Source organism: Salvelinus sp. IW2-2015, linkage group LG8 (genome assembly GCF_002910315.2).
Source record: "Salvelinus sp. IW2-2015 linkage group LG8, ASM291031v2, whole genome shotgun sequence".
NCBI classification, from domain to species: domain Eukaryota; kingdom Metazoa; phylum Chordata; class Actinopteri; order Salmoniformes; family Salmonidae; genus Salvelinus; species Salvelinus sp. IW2-2015.
Genome location: NC_036848.1, coordinates 47,222,368 through 47,242,463, shown reverse-complemented (window position 1 = coordinate 47,242,463; position 20,096 = coordinate 47,222,368). Strand labels below are relative to the sequence as shown.

At 43.1% G+C, this 20,096-nt stretch overlaps 1 protein-coding gene across 2 annotated transcripts in view; it reads right to left on the bottom strand.

The window, feature by feature from the left end:
- Positions 1–661: 661 nt before the first annotated feature.
- tmem87b (transmembrane protein 87B) overlaps positions 662–20,096 on the bottom strand; it is a 23,760-nt gene continuing 4,325 nt past the window's right edge. Inside the window, exons 2-19 of one of the 2 annotated variants that reach the window (XM_070444967.1) lie at positions 17,925–17,985; positions 14,035–14,126; positions 13,244–13,378; positions 11,940–11,993; positions 11,509–11,686; positions 11,045–11,106; positions 5,907–6,090; positions 4,920–5,019; positions 4,711–4,804; positions 4,511–4,581; positions 3,272–3,381; positions 3,102–3,160; positions 2,701–2,804; positions 2,361–2,431; positions 2,180–2,256; positions 1,280–1,332; positions 1,150–1,180; positions 662–958 (exon numbers count right to left, since the gene is read on the bottom strand). In XM_070444967.1, the coding sequence (XP_070301068.1) occupies positions 917–958; positions 1,150–1,180; positions 1,280–1,332; positions 2,180–2,256; positions 2,361–2,431; positions 2,701–2,804; positions 3,102–3,160; positions 3,272–3,381; positions 4,511–4,581; positions 4,711–4,804; positions 4,920–5,019; positions 5,907–6,090; positions 11,045–11,106; positions 11,509–11,686; positions 11,940–11,993; positions 13,244–13,378; positions 14,035–14,126; positions 17,925–17,985 (1,578 nt within the window). In that variant the 3' untranslated portion in view covers positions 662–916. Of the gene's footprint in view, positions 959–1,149; positions 1,181–1,279; positions 1,333–2,179; positions 2,257–2,360; positions 2,432–2,700; positions 2,805–3,101; positions 3,161–3,271; positions 3,382–3,917; positions 3,990–4,510; positions 4,582–4,710; positions 4,805–4,919; positions 5,020–5,906; positions 6,091–11,044; positions 11,107–11,508; positions 11,687–11,939; positions 11,994–13,243; positions 13,379–14,034; positions 14,127–17,924; positions 17,986–20,096 lie in introns of both variants that reach the window. The other variant, XM_023993582.3, reaches the window with a different exon arrangement.

Below are 20,096 nucleotides of genomic sequence, written 5' to 3'. Positions count from 1 at the left end.
CTGAACATTCTGTAATGTTACATCCTCCTGAACAGACCTAAAGTCCTGCAATTGTACACTGACATTATCAAGAACACGTCTGTTTAGTACTGCGTAACACACTGCACATATGAATCCTGTGTCCCAGCCTAGACAAAAACGCACACAAACTCTCCCACATCACATTATACTTTGGTTAGGAAGCAATAAAGCTTCACTTAGTGAAACATATAATAAATAACGTTTACTTTACACCTCAATGTTATCATCTATCAAAATAATATTGGTAATGTTATTATGCAGTGTGTCCAATTGGTGTTGAAATAATATACCAGCTTGTTCCTCTCTCCTATAAAGTCAAGTTTAGTGAGCAAAAATGTTAATAAATACATACAGCATTTAACATAAAGTGAAGTATTTTTGGGGGGAACAGAAGTCTCATAAATTACATCCCAAATGGCACCCTATTCCCTATAAAACGTTATGGGCCATGGTCAAAAGCAGTGCCCTATATAGAGAACAGGGTGCCATTTGGGACGCACAGAATAGGAGTATTGCAGGTGAGATTTTCTGTTGCCCACATATAACATAGGTTGAATACATTAGGGCACACCATAACAAAACACTCTGGAAAGGAAAACTAAAACAAGTATTTCTTATTTGACAAGTTGAAGTAGTACCTCCCCGTTTTAATCAATTTTCTTCCATTTGATGCCCAATGAATAGGACCCTGCTGATCGCCAAGTCAGAGGTGTTGCGTTAAGCCACAGTAGTGTTGTACAGAGGAACAGAGGTCTGAGTCTCAGCCTAAACAGCCCTAGGACTAGGATTGGAGAGGTGTCGTGCTCCAGATGATCTGTCTATTCCATGCCATGCATTAGGAATCCGAGGAAGAGATGCTCTGCATCCACCGTGGGTAGGAGGAAGACTTTCCATGTTACTCCATCTTGGACATTTCATATTTTGTGGTCATGATTTCCTGGTAAAAAAAATAGAGAATATATTATATATTTCTCTAACATCATAGTCTGTACATATAATACTGTACATATAATACTGCAATCTGAGAATTGAATAACATTAAAGGAAATGCACAGTAAAGCAAACCATGTGTTGCCATTGACAGAAATGAGCCAAATTTGAGACCTATTGTGTTAAGGATACACATACCTCATCCGAGTCGAGAAGAACAGGCAACGCTCTATAATGAAAGAGGAAAAGACAAAACGTGCTTTTATACAACCGCCTAATGTTGATCACTTTTAAACACATCTATTATTTTTTGTTAAGTCATGCTTACATGTCTGTTAAAGAGGTAGGAATGTTCTCTTCCACCCATTTCATGTCTTCATCCTGGACAGATTGGTAAAGAGAATGACAGAAGAGAAAAAAAATAGATAATTACTCCACGCTGCCCCCTGTTGTTTAAACTCAGTCATGTGATTTACTAGACTACATAGATGTTCCATTAATGTCTGCCAGTAGGGTGTTTGAATTGCCACGTAAGTGCAAACATTTGAGTAAGCAAAAGTGTCATGTCATCATGTGCAGTTAACTGAAAGTGGACCATTGACTGTGCTGACAGAAAAGATTGACTGGGCCTCCCGAGTGGCACAGTGGTCTAAGGCACAACATTGCAGTGCTAGCTGTGCCACTAGAGATTCTGGGTTCGAGTCCAGGCTCTGTCGCAGCCAGCCGCGACTGGGAGACCCGCTGGGCCAATTGTGGCGGGGCATAATTGGCCCAGCGTTGTCTGGGTTAGGGGAGGGTTTTGCTGGCAGGGATGTTCTTGTCCCATCGTGCTCTAGCGACTCCTGTGGCGGGCCGGGCGCAGTGCACGCTGACACGGTCGCCAGGTGTACGGTGTTTCCTCCGACACATTGGTAACCTGGCTTCCAGGTTATGTGGGCATTGTGTGAAGAAGCAGTGAGGCTTGGTTGGGTTTCTGAGGACGCACGGCTCTCGACCTTCGCCTCTCCCGAGTCCGTAAGGGAGTCGCAGCAATGAGACAAGACTAACTACCAATTGGATACCACGAAAAATGAAAAAAATAAATAACATAAGATTGACTTGTTTGTATACCATATTTATATGTGGAGTACTTTGCGTTCATATAGATTCGATACTTGTAAACGGACTTTGCCTTTCTTAATTTATTACCTCCGGGGCAATGAAGTTGAACTGAACGTTTGATACTAACCGGGTTGGGTCCTGAAGGCTTGGCTGAACCGTTCGTCTCACTCCTGGAGTTGGTTGCTCTCAACTTTATGCCGTCAGCTGTGTAGAGAGAGAAACATTTTTGGGGATCAATGGTCAATGTTTAAACAATGAAACAGTGAAATAGTAGGGTTTTCATTCTCACTAAGTGAACTGTACTGTACCCAAATTAGCTGACACCAGGAACTCCTCGATCTCATCATCAGAGTCATCCATCAGAGGAGTGAATGCATACCTGATGAGAACAAAGGAAGTTAAACATTATGAATAGTTATAAAGCTCCATTTAGAGAAAGACCGTTTAAGTTTGTGTTTCTTCTGTGAAGCTTTGAAGAGTCGAAAGGTGAGGCACTTTCTCCCTGACTGACTGTTGGTGGTGGTTTGATACGTCAACATATTGCCATTGTGAAATCTACAGTACACTCAACAAGGTAGCTAAGGTGCAGGATGATAACACTTAGATCAATGCAAATGTCTGTTATATAACAGCCAAATCAATCATCACCTCTGGTTGTTAGCAGATGGTCTCCATAAGAACATGATAACCAGCAGTATGATGGAGAAGAGGAACCTCCAGAAGGCATCATCTACCCACAGCTCCATCCAGTCCTGGCCACACAGGACGACGCAAACGTYTCAGTCACGTGGATTCAGGATATTTACATTTTTGTTATTTAGCAGACATTCTTTTAAATCACTGCATTCAACTAAAGGAGGTTAAACAGCCACATAATTGAAGGTGTTCGTAAAATAACAAATCTTAACTGTTGATTCGATATTCGTCTCAAGAAATACAGAGCAAGCTAAAAACATTGATCCAGAAGAACTGGATAACACACATTTGTATATTTTCTATTTAAACGTTTGAAACACAAGACATTTAAAAACAGAGAGATGTATTCTTACCGACTGACAATCTGCTAGCCTGAATTTTTTTGTCGTCCACACCATGAAAATGATTGAAGCTAAAGAAGGAAAAAAATGTGTGATCATCACTAGACTACTTTGATTGAATGAATGTATGACCGGTATCCGGTGCTGGGAAAAGACTACATCAATTTAACAACTTCACTCACCTATGATGGCAAAGATGAGTGTGTTCGTGAAGTGTCTGTAGAGAGACAGTTTGACTGGGTTTCTCCTCAGCTTCAGTGTCTTTATAGTTTGAGCCAGGCTCACGAATATGTTAGGAGGCAGTCAAGGAAACAACCTCTGGGCTAGACAGTAGACACTGACAGTATGTAGAGTAACTGACAGACTTCACCCAGCAAAGTCAGCAGGGAAAACAGCATGCAAGGTCGGATTATGTGCCCTCTGTGAGTGGTAGCTAGTGGGTTAAGGTGTTGGAATGTTGATTGACCCGAAGAACAAATGAGGCCCCAGGTAAAGGGGCCGGACTACTTGACCTCTACTTGTAGACTTCCAGGTTAGCTAGCTGTGAGTTAGCAAATAATCTAATCTCTCATGCTCTCTAATTATATATGTCAGGAGAAGCTAGCTGTGAGAGGCAGAGGGTTAGCATGTAGCTAGTGGGTTAACATGCAGAGACCCTTTGGATTTGGACTGAACCCTTTGATAGAAGCAGGGGACCCTCAAGCCCAGGGAGAGTCAGAGTAGGCCCCCAGACTGAGGATTAGAGAAGCCCCAGGTAGGGACCAGGGATAGGGGGGCCCCCAGGGGACAGAGGAGCCCAAGCAGGGCTATAGGCACACCAAAGGATATCCACCAGCAGAGAGAGGAGTCAAGCAGAGCCAGAGGAATGTTGGCCAACAAAGCCAGGTCAGAGTCTTTCGCCTGAGGGAGGACAGGAGAAAGGGGGAGAGCGGAAGAGAAGAGGAGAGAATACAAGTTGAGAGTAAGATAGATAAATAGGAGAGGAGAGCAGGTGGGGAAAGTGTGGATGAGAGTTTAGAGAGAGAAATATGAGAGTCAGAGCGCAAGATTAACATCAAGAGAGAGACAGAAGAAACAGAGGAAGAAAAAGTGAGTGGGGTAGATAGGTTCTGTTCTCTATCACCAGAGCAGTAACCAAAGAAAATCACCCACTGAAACATAATTTAGTATACAAATTAAGGTATACAACCCAAACTCCAGTTTAAATTGTACAACACACATAACCCCAGCACCTAGTCTATTAGTGAGACTTATGAAAACGTATTAGTAAGCAATAGCAAAATGTGTAAAATTCTGTACTGACAGACAAGTGTCAGACAAGGCTAACAAGACAAGTAGGCATATTTTGTTATTATAGACCAATAGATGTGCATTATGGAGTATTATTATAAACTCCGGATGATAATTGGATTAAGGATATGAACCAGACGATACAGGAGTCCATCACAACTAGAACAACGATTGTGATGAGGGAAAGGCCATTGTCACGAACCTTTAGTGAATATACATTTATTGAAAGTAATTCCCATAACTCACAAGGGAAAAACAGCAGCCCATCTAGAACTGAAATGTCACATTTTGAACGCAAGCTCACTGGAGCAAAATCAGGAAAACTCCTTACCCCAGTGATCCTAAGCACACCTTCGATAGCAGCAAAGGCAAAGTACAGGACGCCTAGTCCCACCACTCTGTGCATCACTGTACCCAGTCGAGGCCTGACAGGAAACACACAAAATGCAGGAACATGTACTAAATATAGATAGCAGGCTAACCTATCAAAGGATTGGGAGTGACAGGGAGTGAGCGATGACCTTTATTTTCTCAACTTACTTGACTATACCATATCCCAGACTAACAATAATGACCAGCAGCCGTGCCAGGGTTCTCTTCAGGGCAGAGATGAGCTCAGCAAAGATCAACAGGCCTGGAGCTGAAAACAAGAACATTGGAATGCATGGTCTCTCGCACAAGGCAGAAAAACGATGTATTGCTCGGAATAATAACACTCCCTAAACCTCCCCRTTGGCTCTAAGCAAATCTGTAAGGTAGAAGCAATATGGTGGAAGCACCATCATCACTACACTGCTTATACCTGTCTATTCAGACCATACCTGCCTATTCAGACTAAGAATATGTTGAAGATAGATACACAACGCAGTGTACGAGAGGTCAAGAGGACTAAAAGTAAATAGAGTACTAACGATCAATGGAAAGTGTTTTTTATGTAATAGGGAATTATTGATCAATGGGTCAGAGACATGGGAGGAATTTGTCATCGAGCCTGAAATAGGATAGTTATTTGGCCATTGGCCCAGTTTATTGCAAGGCATTCTAATTGGTCAACTACAGGCTAGGGCTGGGTTATAAAGTACATCCTGTCCCTTTGTTCTGTGGAGAGAAGCACAGGAGAGAATCGCTGAGGACAGGGGAGCATGAACATCTACCATCTCCCTCCCCGCATGATTCGTTCTCTTTGAATAAGAATTAACCTATTTTCTTCCCCCTGATTTGCTTTGGGGTCTGTGTTATTGAAGAGGAATATCAACTGCTAACAAGACCATACCCGCCTATTCAGACCATACAGATTTGCAAAAAAATTGACATTTAGTGCCAAGAGGAAAGGGTAGGGAGGGAAATGGGACCGGATCAATGTGAGAGCTGGGTATAGTGTACTGTAAACTCACAAGCTGCCCCTGACACCGTTGTTCTCATACACAGCCTTCACCATGCTCCTATACAGAGGATCTTACTACTCTTTAAACCACTCAGAGAGCTCGGTGTAGTTTAGTAGTAGTATTAGTCGTGGTGTAGACTCACAAGCTGCCCCGACACCGTTGGTGTTCTCGTACTCAGCACAGAACACAGCCTTCTCCACCATGCCCAGAAAGATGACTCCAGCTATCCAGAACTGGATCCGCAGTAAGTCCTTCCAGTAGCAGGCAGCCCACATGAACCAGAGTAACGCGTACAGGATGTACACTATACACATCACCATGTAGAACTGAGGGAAAGAGATGGGTGTTAAAACATATTAACTCAACTACAATGATACAGGGTTTTAACCTGGCTCTCCTGCATGCCTGAAGAGCGCATTAGCCCGCTAAGCCAAAACCTAGGCATGTGGGGAGTTGGAACGCACCCCCAAAAGTACATCATAAAGTTTGACAAACTGGTTTGTTTGATCACTGTCAGACCTATGACTGCACAGCATCCAGTTTCATCAGGCCTGAAAAGGTCTTTAGTCATCTGAACCAACAACAAGGTCCTATATGGCCTGGTTGGTTGAGCATGGCACTTGCATCGCCACGGTTGTGCGCTCGATCCCCAGGGCCACACGTATGTTGAAATATATGCGCTCATGACTAAGACGCTTTGAATAAATGGCATATACAGTATTATATTACATAGACAACACAAAACCCTGCAAGTGAAACATGCAATCTTTGGACAATAAAATAGATGACCTACGCGGAAGAATAAACTACCAACGGGACATTCAAAACTGTAATATCTTATGCTTCACGAAGTTGTGGCTGAACGACGACACTATCAACATACAGCTGGCTAGTTATACACTGCACCGGCAGGAGAGAACATGTATTTTTGTAAATAACAGCTGGTGCACGATATCTAAGGAAGTCTCAAGCTATTGCTAGTCTGAGGTAATCTCATGATAAACTGTAGACCACACCATCTACCTAGAGAGTTATATTTACTTTACATACCACGACAGTAAGAGGCTGGCACGAAGACGGCATTGAATGAGCTGTATTCCGCCATAAGCAAACAAAACGCTCACCCAGTAGCCAGGGTCTTTAATGCAGGGAAACTTAAATCCGTTTCACCAAATTTCTATCAGCATGTCAAATGTAGAACGAGAGGATTTTTTTTTTTTTTTTAAAGACTCTGGATCACCTTTACTCCACACACAGAGACGCACACAAAACTCTCCCTCGCCCTCCATTTGGCAAATTTGACCATAATTTTATCCTCCTGATTCCTGCTTACAAGCTAAAATTATAACAGGAAGCACCAATGACTAGATCAATAAAAAAGTGGTCAGAAGAAGCAGATGCTAAACTACAGGACTGCTTTGCTAGCACAGACTGGAATATGTTCCGAGATTCCTCCGATGCCATTGAGGAGTACACGACATCAGCCATTGGCTTCATCAATGAGGGCATCGATGACGTCGTCCCCACAGTGACCGTACGTAGTCGTAGGCAAAACTTTTGAGAATGACACAAATATTAAGTTTGCTGCTTCAGTGTCTTTAGATATTTTTGTCAGATGTTACTATGGAATACTGAAGTATAATTACAAGCATTTCATAAGTGTCAAAGGCTTGTATTGACAATTACATGAATTTGATGCAAAGAGTAAATATTTGCAGTGTTGACCCTTCTTTTTCAAGACCTCTGCAATCCGCCCTGGCATGCTGTCAATTAACTTCTGGCAGCCCATTCTTGCATAATCAATGCTTGGAGTTTGTCAGAATTTGTGGGTTTTTGTTTGTCCACCCACCTCTTGAGGATTGCCCAGAAGTTCTCAATGGGATTAAGGTCTGGGGAGTTTCCTGGCCATGGACCCAAAATATTGATGTTTTGTTCCCCGAGCCACTTAGTTATCACTTTTGCCTTTTGGCAAGGTGCGCCATCATGCTGGAAAAGGCATTGTTCGTCACCAAACTGTTCCTGGATAATTGGGAGAAGTTGCTCTCGGAGGATGTGTTGGTACTATTCTTTATTCATGGCTGTGTTCTTAGGCAAAATTGTGAGTGAGCCCACTCCCTTGGCTGAGAAGCAACCCCCACACATGAATGTTCTCAGGATGCTTTATTGTTGGCATGACACAGGACTGAGGGTAGCGCTCACCTTGTCTTCTTCGGACAAGCTCTTTTCCAGATGCCCCAAACAATCGGAAAGGGGATTTGTCAGAGAAAATTACTTTACCCCAGTCCTCAGCAGTCCAATCCCTGTACCTTTGCAGAATATCAGTCTGTCCCTGATGTTTTCCCTGGAGAGAAGTGGCTTCTTTGCTGCCCTTCTTGACACCAGGCCATCCTCCAAAAGTCTTCGCCTCACTGTGCGTGCAGATGCACGCACACCTGCCTGCTGCCATTCCTGAGCAAGCTCTGTACTGGTGGTGCCCCGATCCCGCAGCTGAATCAACTTTAGGAGACGGTCCTGGCGCTTGCTGGACTTTCTTGGGCACCCTAAAGCCTTCTTCACAACAATTGAACCACTCTCCTTGAAGTTCTTGATGATCCGATAAATGGTTGATTTAGGTGCAATCATACTGGCAGCAATATCCTTGCCTGTGAAGCCCTTTTTGTACAAAGCAATGGTGACGGCACATGGTTCCTTGCAGGTAACCATGGTTGACAGAGAAAGAACAATGATTCCAAGCACCACCCTCCTTTTGAAGCTTCTAGTCTGTTATTCGAACTCAATCAGCATGACAGAGTGATCTCCAGCCTTGTCCTTGTCAACACTCACACCTGTGTTAATGAGAGAATCACTGACAATGTCAGCTGGTCCTTTTGTGGCAGGGCTGAAATGCAGTGGAAATGTTTTCTGGGGGGATTCAGGTAATTTGCATGGCAAAGAGGGACTTTGCAATTAATTGCAATTCATCTGATCAATCCATAACATTCTGGAGTATATGCAAATTGCCATCATACAAACTGAGGCAGCAGACTTTGTGAAAATTAATATCTGTGTCATTCTCACAACTTTTGGCCATGACTGTACATACCCGAACCAGAAGCCATGGATTACAGGCAACATCCGCATTGAGCTAAAGGCTAGAGCTGCTGCTTTCAAGGAGCGGGACTCTAACCCGGAAGCTTATAAGAAATCCCGCTATGCCCTCCGACGAACCATCAAACGTCAATACAGGACTAAGATCAAATCGTACTACACCGGCTCTGATGCTCGTCGGACGTGGCAGGGGTTGTAAACCATTACAGACTATAAAGGGAAGCACAGACGAGAGCTGCCCAGTGACACGAGCCTACCAGACGAGCTAAACTACATCTATGCTCGCTTTGAGGCAAATAACACTGAAACATGCATGAGAACACCAGCTGTTCCGGAAGACTGTGTGATCACACTCTCCGTAGCCAATTTGAGTAAGACCTTTAAACAGGTCAAGATTCACAAGGCCCCAGGGCCAGACGGTTTACCAGGACGTGTACTGCAAGCATGCGCTGACAAACTGGCAAGTGTCTTCACTGACATTATCAACCTCTCCCTGTCCGAGTCCGTAATACCAACATATTTTAAGCAGACCACTATAGTGCCTGTGCCCAAGAACACTAAGGTAACCTGCCTAAATGACTACCGACCCATAGCACTCACATCTGTAGCCATGAAGTGCTTTGAAAGGCTGGTCATGGCTCAAATCAACACCATCATCCCAGAAACCCTAGACCCACTATTGCACTCCACACTGCTCTTTCACACTTGGACAAAATGAACACCTATGTGAGAATGCTGTTCATTGACTACAGCTCAGAATTCAACACCATAGTGCCCTCAAAGCTTATCAATAAGCTAAGGACCCTGGGACTAAACACCTCCCTTTTTAACTGGATCCTGGACTTCCAGACAGGCCACCCCCCAGGTGGTAAGGGTAGGTAACGTCCGCCACACTGATCCTCAACACGGGCCCCTCAGTGGTGCGTGCTCAGTCCCCTCCTGCACTCACTGTTCACTCATGACTGCACGGTCAGGCACAACTCCAACACCATCATTAAGTTTGCCGAAAACACAACAGTAGTAGGCCTGATCACCGACAACGACAAGACAGCCTATAGGGAGGAGGCCAGAGACCTGGTCGTGTGTTGCCAGGAGAACAACCTCTCCCTCAACGTGATTAAGACAAAGGAGATGATTGTTGACTACAGGAAAAAGAGGAGAGCACGGGGGGCTGCAGTGGAGCAGGTTGAGAGCTTCAAGTTCCTTGGTGTCCACGTTACCAACAAACTAACATAGTCCAAGCACACCAAGACAGTCGTGAAGAGGGCACAACAAAACCTATTCCCCCTCAGGAGACTGAAAATATTTGGCATGGGTCCTCAGATCCTCAAAAGGTTCTACAGCTGCACCATCGAGAGCATCCTGACTGGTTGCATCACTGCCTGGTATTGCAACTGCTCGGCCTACGACCGCAAGTCACTACAGAGGGTAGTGCGAACGGCACAGTACATCACCGGGGCCAAGCTTCCTGCCATCCAGGACCTCTATACCAGGCGGTGTCAGAGGAAGGCCCTAAAAATTGTCAAAGACTCCAGCCACCCTAGTCATAGACTGTTCTCTCTGCTACCGCACGACAAGCAGTACCAGAGCGCCAACTCTAGGTCCAAGAGGCTTCTGAACAGCTTCAACCCCAAGCAATAAGACTCCTGAAAACCTGATCAAATGGCTACCCAGACTACTTGCATTGCTGACCCCCCCCCCCCACCTTTACACCGCTGCTACTCTGTTGTTATCATCTATGCATAGTCACTTTAATAACTCTACCTACATGTACATATTACCTCAACTAACCAGTGCCCCCGTAAATTGACTCTGTACCGGTACCCCCCTGTATATAGTCTTGCTATTGTTATTTTACTGCTGCTATTTAATTACTTGTTACTTTTATTTCTTATCCATATTTGTTTTTAAACTGCATTGTTGGTTAGGGGCCCGTAAGTAAGCATTTCACTGTATGGTCTACAGCTGTTGTATTCGGCGCATGTGACTAATACAATTTGATGAGTAAAACAGGTGTCTGCAATCTATGACAATGATTAAGCCTACATTATATATTTGACTAGGGACAATTACTGGAAATTAGCATGAGCTAAAGTGTCATGGTGCAATGCATCTGACTGTTTATTTAATGTGACAATGTTTAATTGAATCTGTCCCAACTCAAAGGATATAATAAATGAAATGTATACTCACGATCATGAGAGGCCATTCAGTGATGGAGATGTAGCCGTGAGTTCCTTTCATTACAATGTTTACTGGAAATATAAACAGTGTATACATCAGCTTTTCATAACGCAGAAAATAAATCAGGGTTACAACATACAACATTGAGCAACGTGATCAAAACAGTAGCCAATATATTATTATTTTAAATCATTTCAATTAGTATTTAGGCTGACTAAAGAAATGTAATTTCCATTTTGGTAAGCCTCACGGGCAAGTTTGACATTCAAGAACTGGGTCGTGTTCATTAGGGTAGATCATAACATTTTTGCAACAGAAAACAAAAATGAGTCCAGCTAGCTAGTTACGCCCAGTAAATGTTCTTCTGTTAGTTCTGGTGGTCCCTCCCTGTTGTTTCAGTCTGTATTTTTGTGTTTGGTGCCTAATGAACACAACCCAGCTGAGGCGCATGGTGGTTAATGTAGCGAACCCACCAGTTAAATTCCAGTTGGCTTCCTGTTTGTTAGATTTAATCACCACCACAAACAGATAGGGGCCATCCTTCCACGTGGTGGCAATGACATCATCTTTAAGTGACACACTGGCATTCTTCACACCGCTGACTTTGTCGTACTCCTCCATCGTCCATTTGGTGTAGTTCTCATCCGAACCCTGAGTAGGATTGAACCAACATTTGTTTTAAAAATTGCATTATGCAATGTATTTAGAAATCCCAGAAATGTAAGAGAATCTGAAAAGTGATAGCCTGGTCCCAGATCTCGTAGTACATGCTGTATATGGCCAACGGCAACTCCTATGCTCATTGACAATGACCTTAGGAATTGGCAACAGCCGAAGGCAATAGCTGAATGAGTGTGTGCTAAAAAAGTGATGCAAACACCATGACCCCATCATAGCAGCTCACCGGTGCTGCCCCTTCCATGGGCGGGACAACTGTCCGTGGTTCCACCTTGGCTTTCTGAAACAAAGTTGTCATAGTAAGTTGTCAGTAACTCAAACAACAAGTACATTCGGAAAGTATTCAGACGCCTTGACCTTTTCCCACATGTTGTTACGTTACAGCCTTATCATACAATTTATTAAATATCCCCCCCCCAATCTACACACAACACCCCATAATGACAAAGCAAAAACAGATTTGTATAAATTCTCTCATCAAGGATCGCTCTGTTCATCTTTCCCTCGATCCTGACTAGTCGCCCAGGCCCTGCTGCTGAAAAACATTCTCAGAGCATGATGCTGCCATCACCATGCTTCACCATAGGGATGGGGCCAGGTTTCCTCCAGACGTGACGCTTGGCATACAGGCCAAACAGTTCAATCTTAGTTTCATCAGACCAGAGAATCTTTTTTCTCATGGTCTGACAGTCCTTTAGGTGCCTTTTGGCAAACTCCAAGCGGGCTGTCATGTGCCTTTTACTGAAGAGTGACTTCCCTCTGGCCACTCAACCATAAAGGCCTGATTGTTGGCGTGCTGCTGAGAAGGTTGTCCTTCTGGAAGGTTCTCCCATCTCCACAGAGGAACTCTGGTGCTCGGTCAGAGTGACCATCGGGTTCTTGGTCACTTCCCTGAACAAGGCCCTTCTCTCCCGATTGCTGTTTGGCCGGGCGACCACCTCTAGGAAGAGTCTTGGTGGTTCCAAACTGTTTCCATTTAAGAATGATGGAGGCCACTGTCTTCTTGGGGACCTTCAATGCTGCAGAAATGTTTTYGTACCCTTCCCCAGATCTGTGCCTCGACACAATCCTGTCTTTGAGCTCTACGGAGCTCTTGGTTTTTACTCTGACATGCACCGTCAACTGTGGGACCTTATATAGACAGGTGTGTGCCTTTCCAAATCATGTCCAATCAATTGAATTTACCACAGGTGCAGTCCAATCAACTTGTAGAAACATCTCTATGATGATCAATGGAAACAGGATGCACCCYACCTCAATTTCGAGTCAATTTTAGAATAATGCTGTAATGTAACAAAACGTGGAAAAGGGAAGGGGTCTGAATACTTTCTGAATGCACTGTATCCTTTTCAAACTATTGAGCCGACCCGAACAAAACTGTGGCTTGAATATTTTGTTTTCACCCTGTCCTTTTCAGTACGGCTCAAGCAACTATGGTAGCTGAGTAACCAGGCCTGCTCAGTTCAGTAGTGTGAAAAGCCCTGTAATGGAAGTTAACTCATGTACTGTATGTAACCTATAAGCCCTTACATTTAGCATTGGGAAGTATCGCAGGTCATTGTTGCAGGTCAAGGGCTTGTGCTTGTGCTCAATGCATTCCCCTTGTCCTAGAGGGTTAGGATCCATACTCTGTCCTCGACTCAGTGGCGTCCTCTCATACATTTCCTTGAAAGTAATGATTTATATCAAAGTTCAGATATTTTTTATAAATACAATATTTATTAGTAGTTGAATGTAGGAAGACATACTTTTAAATCTCATTGCTCAAAGGAAATGTAACTCCAAAAGTACATATTACAGTCAACTGGTAATTCACACCAACTGTCAAAATGTGGCACTACCATAGGAATCCTAAACAAATGAAGGTGGTGACAATGAAAGATGACTATGGCAAACACTCACTCTATGCTCCACACACCCATATCTGATTTCAACTTATAGACCAGGGGTAGGAAACTAGATTCGGCCACAGGCCGATTTTTGTCGGAGCGGAAGGCCGGAATATAACTACAATAATTTGTACACTGTAAATTGACCACAACTAAGCCCAAAAATGTATTTTTCTTTTCAAATACAATAATTTCATACCTTGATTACATTTAGTCACTATCACATATACGTTCTTTTTTTCCCTCATGGGAATAATTGGGAACAGATTTCCTACATTAAACTCATTTTTAGATGAATTCCTGGTGATTTTACAATTTATTTTTGTACTAAAAACTTATTCTGGCCCCCGGGCCACCTGTTTCCGACCCCTGCTTTAGACTAACATGGTACTAGTAACTCACTAACTAGGCTAGTGCATGTACTTTACTTACCTCAATATTATTGAACTCGTTGTGACAGGGGTAGTATTTCAAGTACCATTGAATGGTAAAAGTCATCTCCTCTGGACATCCAAAGGACACAACTTAAAAAAAATAATAATAATAATAAAAAGTGTTACTAGGTATGTTTCCATCCAATTGGTAACAGATTTGTGAATATTCTAAAATCCGCATAAATATGCACATTGTTCCATCAAATTGACCTGTTGCAGATAAAATGCTGTGTGTGATGACGTAGCGCACATAAAATTCCCTTTTGCGGTTAAATTCCCGAAATAAAAAATACAAGTTAAATGGGTTTCCATCGCATTTTCAAATCTACTGATGGTTGTCAAAAATAGCAAATGTATATGGAACATATGGAATCATATTTTATATTTGATTTTCTTCAAATAGCCACCCTTTGCCTTGCTGACAGCTTTGCACACTCTTGGCATTCTCTCAACCAGCTTCATGATGTATTCATCTGGAATGCATTTGAAATTAACAGGTGTGCCTTGTTAAGTTAATTTGTGGAATTTGTTTCCTTCTTAATGCGTTTGAGCCAATCAGTTGTGTTGTGACACAGTAAGGGTGGTATACAGAAGATAGCCCTATTTGGTAAAAGACGAAGTCCATATTATGGCAAGAACAGCTCAAATAAGCAAAGCGAAATGACAGTCCATCATTACTTTAACACATGAAGGTCATTCAATACAGAAAATGTCAAGAACTTTTAACGTTTCTTCAAGTGCAGTCGCAAAAACAATCAAGCGCTATGATGAAACTGTCTCTCATGAGGACTGCCACAGGAAAGGAAGACCCAGAGCTAGCTGTACTGCAGAAGATACGTTCATTAGAGTTAACTGCACCTCAGATTGCAGCCCAAATAAATGCTTCAGAGTTCAAGTAACAGACACATCAACTTTTCAGAGAAGACTGCGTGAAAATCAGACCTTCATGGTTGAATTGCTGCAAAGAAACCACAACTAAAGGACAACAATAAGAAGGGACTTGCTTGGGCCAAGAAACACAAGCAACGGACATTAGACCGGTGGAATTCTGTCCTTTGGTCTAGAGTCCATATTGTAGATTTTTGGTTCAAACCACCGTGTCTTCGTGAGATGCAGAGTAGGTGAACGGATGATCTCTGCATGTGTGGTTCCCAACGTGAAGCATGGAGGAGGTGGTGTGACAGTGACACTGTTTGATTTAGAATTCAAGGCACACTTAACCAGCATGGCTACCACAGCATTCTGCAGTGATACACCATCGCATGTGGTTTGCGCTTAGTGGGACTATCATTTGTTTTTTCAACAGGACAATGACCCAAAACACACCTCCAGGCTGTGCAAGGGCTATTTGACCAAGAAGGACAGTGATGGAGTGCTGCATCAGATGACCTGGCCTCCACAATCACCCGACCTCAACCCAATTGAGATGGTTTGGGATGAGTTGGACAYCAGAGAGAAGGAAAAGCAGCCAACAAGTGCTCAGCACATGTGGGAACTCCTTCAAGACTCTTTGGAAAAGCATTCCTCATGAAGCTGGTTGAGAGTATGCCAAGAGTGTGCAAAGCTGTCATCAAGGCAAAGGGTGGCTACCTTGAAGAATCTCAAATATATTTTGATTTGTTTAAAACTTCTTATGGCTTGGGGGCAGTATTTTGACATCTGGGTGAGAAGCGTGCCCAAAGTAAACTGCCTGTTACTCAGGCCCAGAAGCTAGGATATGCATATAATTGGTAGATTTGGAAAGAAAAAAACTCTAAAGTTTCCAAAACTGTTAAAATAATGTCTGTGAGTATAACAGAACTGATATGGCTGGCAAAAACCTGAGGAAAATCCATCCAGGAAGTGGGATTTTTTGATGTGGGTAGTTTTCAATTGAATGCCTATAGAGTATCTAATCGGTTCGAACCCAGATTGCAGTTCATTTGGCTGACTAGATGTCAGTCTTTACACATTGTTTCAGGCTTGTTTTCTGAAAAATGAAGAAGAATGAGACCTTTCTGTCAGTGGACTGTAGAATCATGCAGTGCTGGTTTTGCGCATGACCGAGTGCACGCCCTTCGTTGTTTTTCCTTTCTATTGAATACGCTATTGTCCAGTTGAAATATTATCGATTACTTAGACAATTGACAACATGAGGATTAATTATAAACATCGTTTGACATGTTTCGACGAACTTTACCGGTACTATTAGGATGTATTCATCTGCATGTTTTGACCGCCTTTGAGCCAGTGGATTACTGAACAAAACGCGCCAACAAAACAAGAGTTTTTGGGATATAAAGAGGGACTTTATCGAACAAAGCTAACATTTATTGTGTAGCTGGGACTCTTGTGACTGCAACCATATGAAGGTCTTCAAAGGTAAGTGATTAATTTTATCGCTATTTCTGACTTTTGTAATTCCTATTTGTATGCTTTTGTATGCGGGCACTGTCCTCAGATAATCGCATGGTATGCTTTCGCCGTAAAGCCTTTTTGAAATCTGACAAAGCGGCTGGATGAACAAGAAGTTCATCTTTATTATAACACTTGTATTTTTTATGAATGTTTATTATGACTATTTCTGTATTTTGAATTTAGCGCTCTGCAATTTCATCGGATGTTGTCGAGGTGGGTCGCTAGCGGAACGCCTGCGCCAGAAAGGCTTTTTTGGTTACTACATGATTCCATATGTGTTGTTATTTCATAGTTTTGATGTCTTCACTATTATTCTACAATGTAGAAAATAGTCAAAATATAGAAAAACCCTGGAATGAGTAGGTGTGTCTAACCTTTTGACTGATACTGTACGTGGCACTGYTATACATTTCGGCAATTTATTTAAAAAAAACTATATTGGAGCTGTGCCTGTTTTCCTAGAGATAGAGGACACGGATAAATCAAATAACATTTTAATGTCACAAACACCCCAAATACAAGTGTAGATTACCATGAAATGCTTACTTACGAGCCCTTTCCCAACAATGCAGTTAAAAAGTAAGAACATTTACAAATAGATAAGAAAATAGTAACAATAAGAAATAACAATAACGAGGCTATATACAAAGAGTACTGGTACAGAGTCAGTGTACTGGGGTACGAGGTAGTTGGGTTGATTGAGTGAGGAAATATGTACATGTAGGTTTGGTTAGGTGATTGATTGATTGAAGTACATGTAGGTAGGGGGTGAAATGCAGAAAGTCTGGGTAGCAGTTTGATTAACTGTCTTAACGGATATAACCCTTTTTTAGCACAAATGAGGACTAAAAGATACCCTAATAAAATAAAGCACGGACATTGCCATTGATGGTTCCCACCATTTTAAAATAGTCAACTTGGTGGGGACTCCTATGAGTTGGGAGAAAATCAGCCACTGAAGAGAATTTACTACTTTAAAATGAAGATAGGCTCAATGGCGTTGCCCATGCTGTCACAGACGCTATAATGGCACAGATATAAAGAGTACTCCATCTATCTCTATGGGCTGTTGTTCACATGCGCATCTGCCGTCTCATTGGCTAGAATGGTCCCACCTGACCTCGCCTCCTCCTGCCTGCCTTCCATCTTTGAGAACATGCATTTCCATTGTTAAAAAGGTCACTTGACTATCTTTTCAATATAATAGGCAATCTTTGGTAGCGGGTCGAAGATCTAGAACCAGAGTACCAGGTATTGTGACAGGGCAGTGCGAGTCGCATGGTACCTTTGCAGATTGTAAACAAGCTAATATCATATAGAATGTGCATCTTGCAAATTGCACCCTGAAACGGTTATTTTCAGTTCTTGTGAAAGCAAAACATTTTGCAGAATTCTCACAAATGCTCGAGGAAACCGATTTTCATTTGTTTGACACCCTTACACGAGGCATTTCCCATATACAGTATGACATCAAACATTGGCTAATCTTACCTTTCAATTTGATATCAGTGTCTTTATACATGGATTTCCTCAAAAGCAATGGTCTTGAGGTCTGTGAAGAGGAAACAGTGTTTACATTGGCATTAGTTAAATAAACTGAGTAAGGGGCCTCCCGGGTGGCGCAGTGGTCTAGGGCACTGCATCGCAGCGCAAGCTGTGCCACCAGAGTCTCTGGGTTCGCGCCCAGGCTCTGTCGCAGCCGGCCGCGACCGGGAGGTCCGTGGGGCGACGCACAATTGGCCTAGCGTCGTCCGGGTTAGGGAGGGTTTGGCTGGTAGGGATATCCTTGTCTCATCGCACTCCAGCGACTCCTGTGGCGGGCCGGGCGCAGTGCGCGCTAACCAAGGGGGCGGGTGCACGGTGTTTCCTCCGACACATTGGTGCGGCTGGCTTCCGGGTTGGCGGCGCGCTGTGTTAAGAAGCAGTGCGGCTTGGCTTGGTTGGGTTGTGCTTCGGAGGACGCATGGCGTTCGACCTTAGTCTCTCCCGAGCCCGTACGGGAGTTGTAGCGATGAGACAAGATAGTAATTACTAGCGATTGGATACCACGAAAATTGGGGAGAACAGGGGGTAAATTTTATTTAAAAAAAWAATAATAATAAATAAATAAAAATAAACTGAGTAAGTCAGTCCTGACGAAGGTAGTCTAGGTCTAATGCCTAACAGGTCCTCTGTATCTCAGTTGGTAGAGCATCGCGCTTGCAAAGCCAGGATAGTGGGTTTGATTCCTGGGATCCCCCATACATACAGTTGAAGTCGGAAGTTTACATACACTTAGGTTAGTTGTTAAAACTCATTTTTCAACCATTCCACACACTTCTTGTTAATTAACAAACTATAGTTTTGGACATCTACTTTGTGCATGACAAGTCATTTTTCCAACAATTGTTTACAGACAGATTATTTCACAATTCCAGTGGGTCAGAAGTTCACATACACTAAGTTGACTGTGCCTTTAAACAGCTTGGGAAAATCCAGAAAATGATGTCTTTGCCTTAGAAGCTTCTGATAGGCTAATTGACATCATTTGAGTCAATTGGAGGTGTACCTGTGGATGTATTTCAAGCGCCTACCTTCAAACTCAGTGCCTCTTTTGCTTGACATCATGGGGAAATCAAAAAGAAATCAGCCAAGACCTCAGAAAAAAAAAAATGTAGACCTCCACAAGTCTGGCCATCCTTGGAGCAATTTCCAAAACACCTGAAGGTACACGTTCATCTGTACAAACAATAGTACGCAAGTATAAACACCATAGGACCACGCAGCCGTCATACCTCTCAGGAAGGAGACGCGTTCTGTCTCAGAGATTAACGTACTTTGGTGCGAAAAGTGCAAATCAATCCCAGAACAGCAGCAAAGGACCTTGTGAAGGTGCTGGAGGAAACGGGTACAAAAGTATCTATATCCACAGTGAAACGAGTCCTATATCGACATAACCTGAAAGGCCGCTCAGCAAGAGAAAGCCACTTCCCCAACCGCCATAAAAAAGCAGACTACGGTTTGCAACTGCACATGGGGACAAAGATCGTACTTTTGGAGAAATGTCCTCTGGTGCTGATGAAACAAAAATTGAACTGTTGGCCATAATGACCATCGTTATGTTTGGAGGGAAAAGGGGGAGGCTTGCAAGCCGAAGAACACCATCCCAAACGTGAAGCACAGAGGGTGGCAGCATCATGTTGTGTGGGGTGCTTTGCTGCAGGAGGACTGGTGCACTTCACAAAATAGATGGCATCATGAGGATGGAAAATGATATGGATATATTGAAGCAACATCTCAAGACATCAGTCAGGAAGTTCAAGCTTAGTCGCAAATGGGTCTTCCAAATGGACAATGACCCCAAGCATACTTCCAAAGTTGTGGCAAAATGGTTAAGGACAACAAAGTCAAGGTATTGGAGTGGCCATCACAAAGCCCTGACCTCAATCCCACAGAACATTTTGCGGGCAGAACTGAAAAAGTGTGTGCGAGCAAGGAGGCCTACAACCAAAGTTACACCAGCTCTGTCAGGAGGAATGGATCAAAATTCACCCAACTTCTTGTGGAAGGCTACCCAAAACGTTTGACCCAAGTTAAACCTTTCTAGGGTCGGGGGCAGTATCCTGAATTTCCGCCTGGTCTGACGTAGAGGTCGACCGATTAATCCGGAAATGCCCATGATTA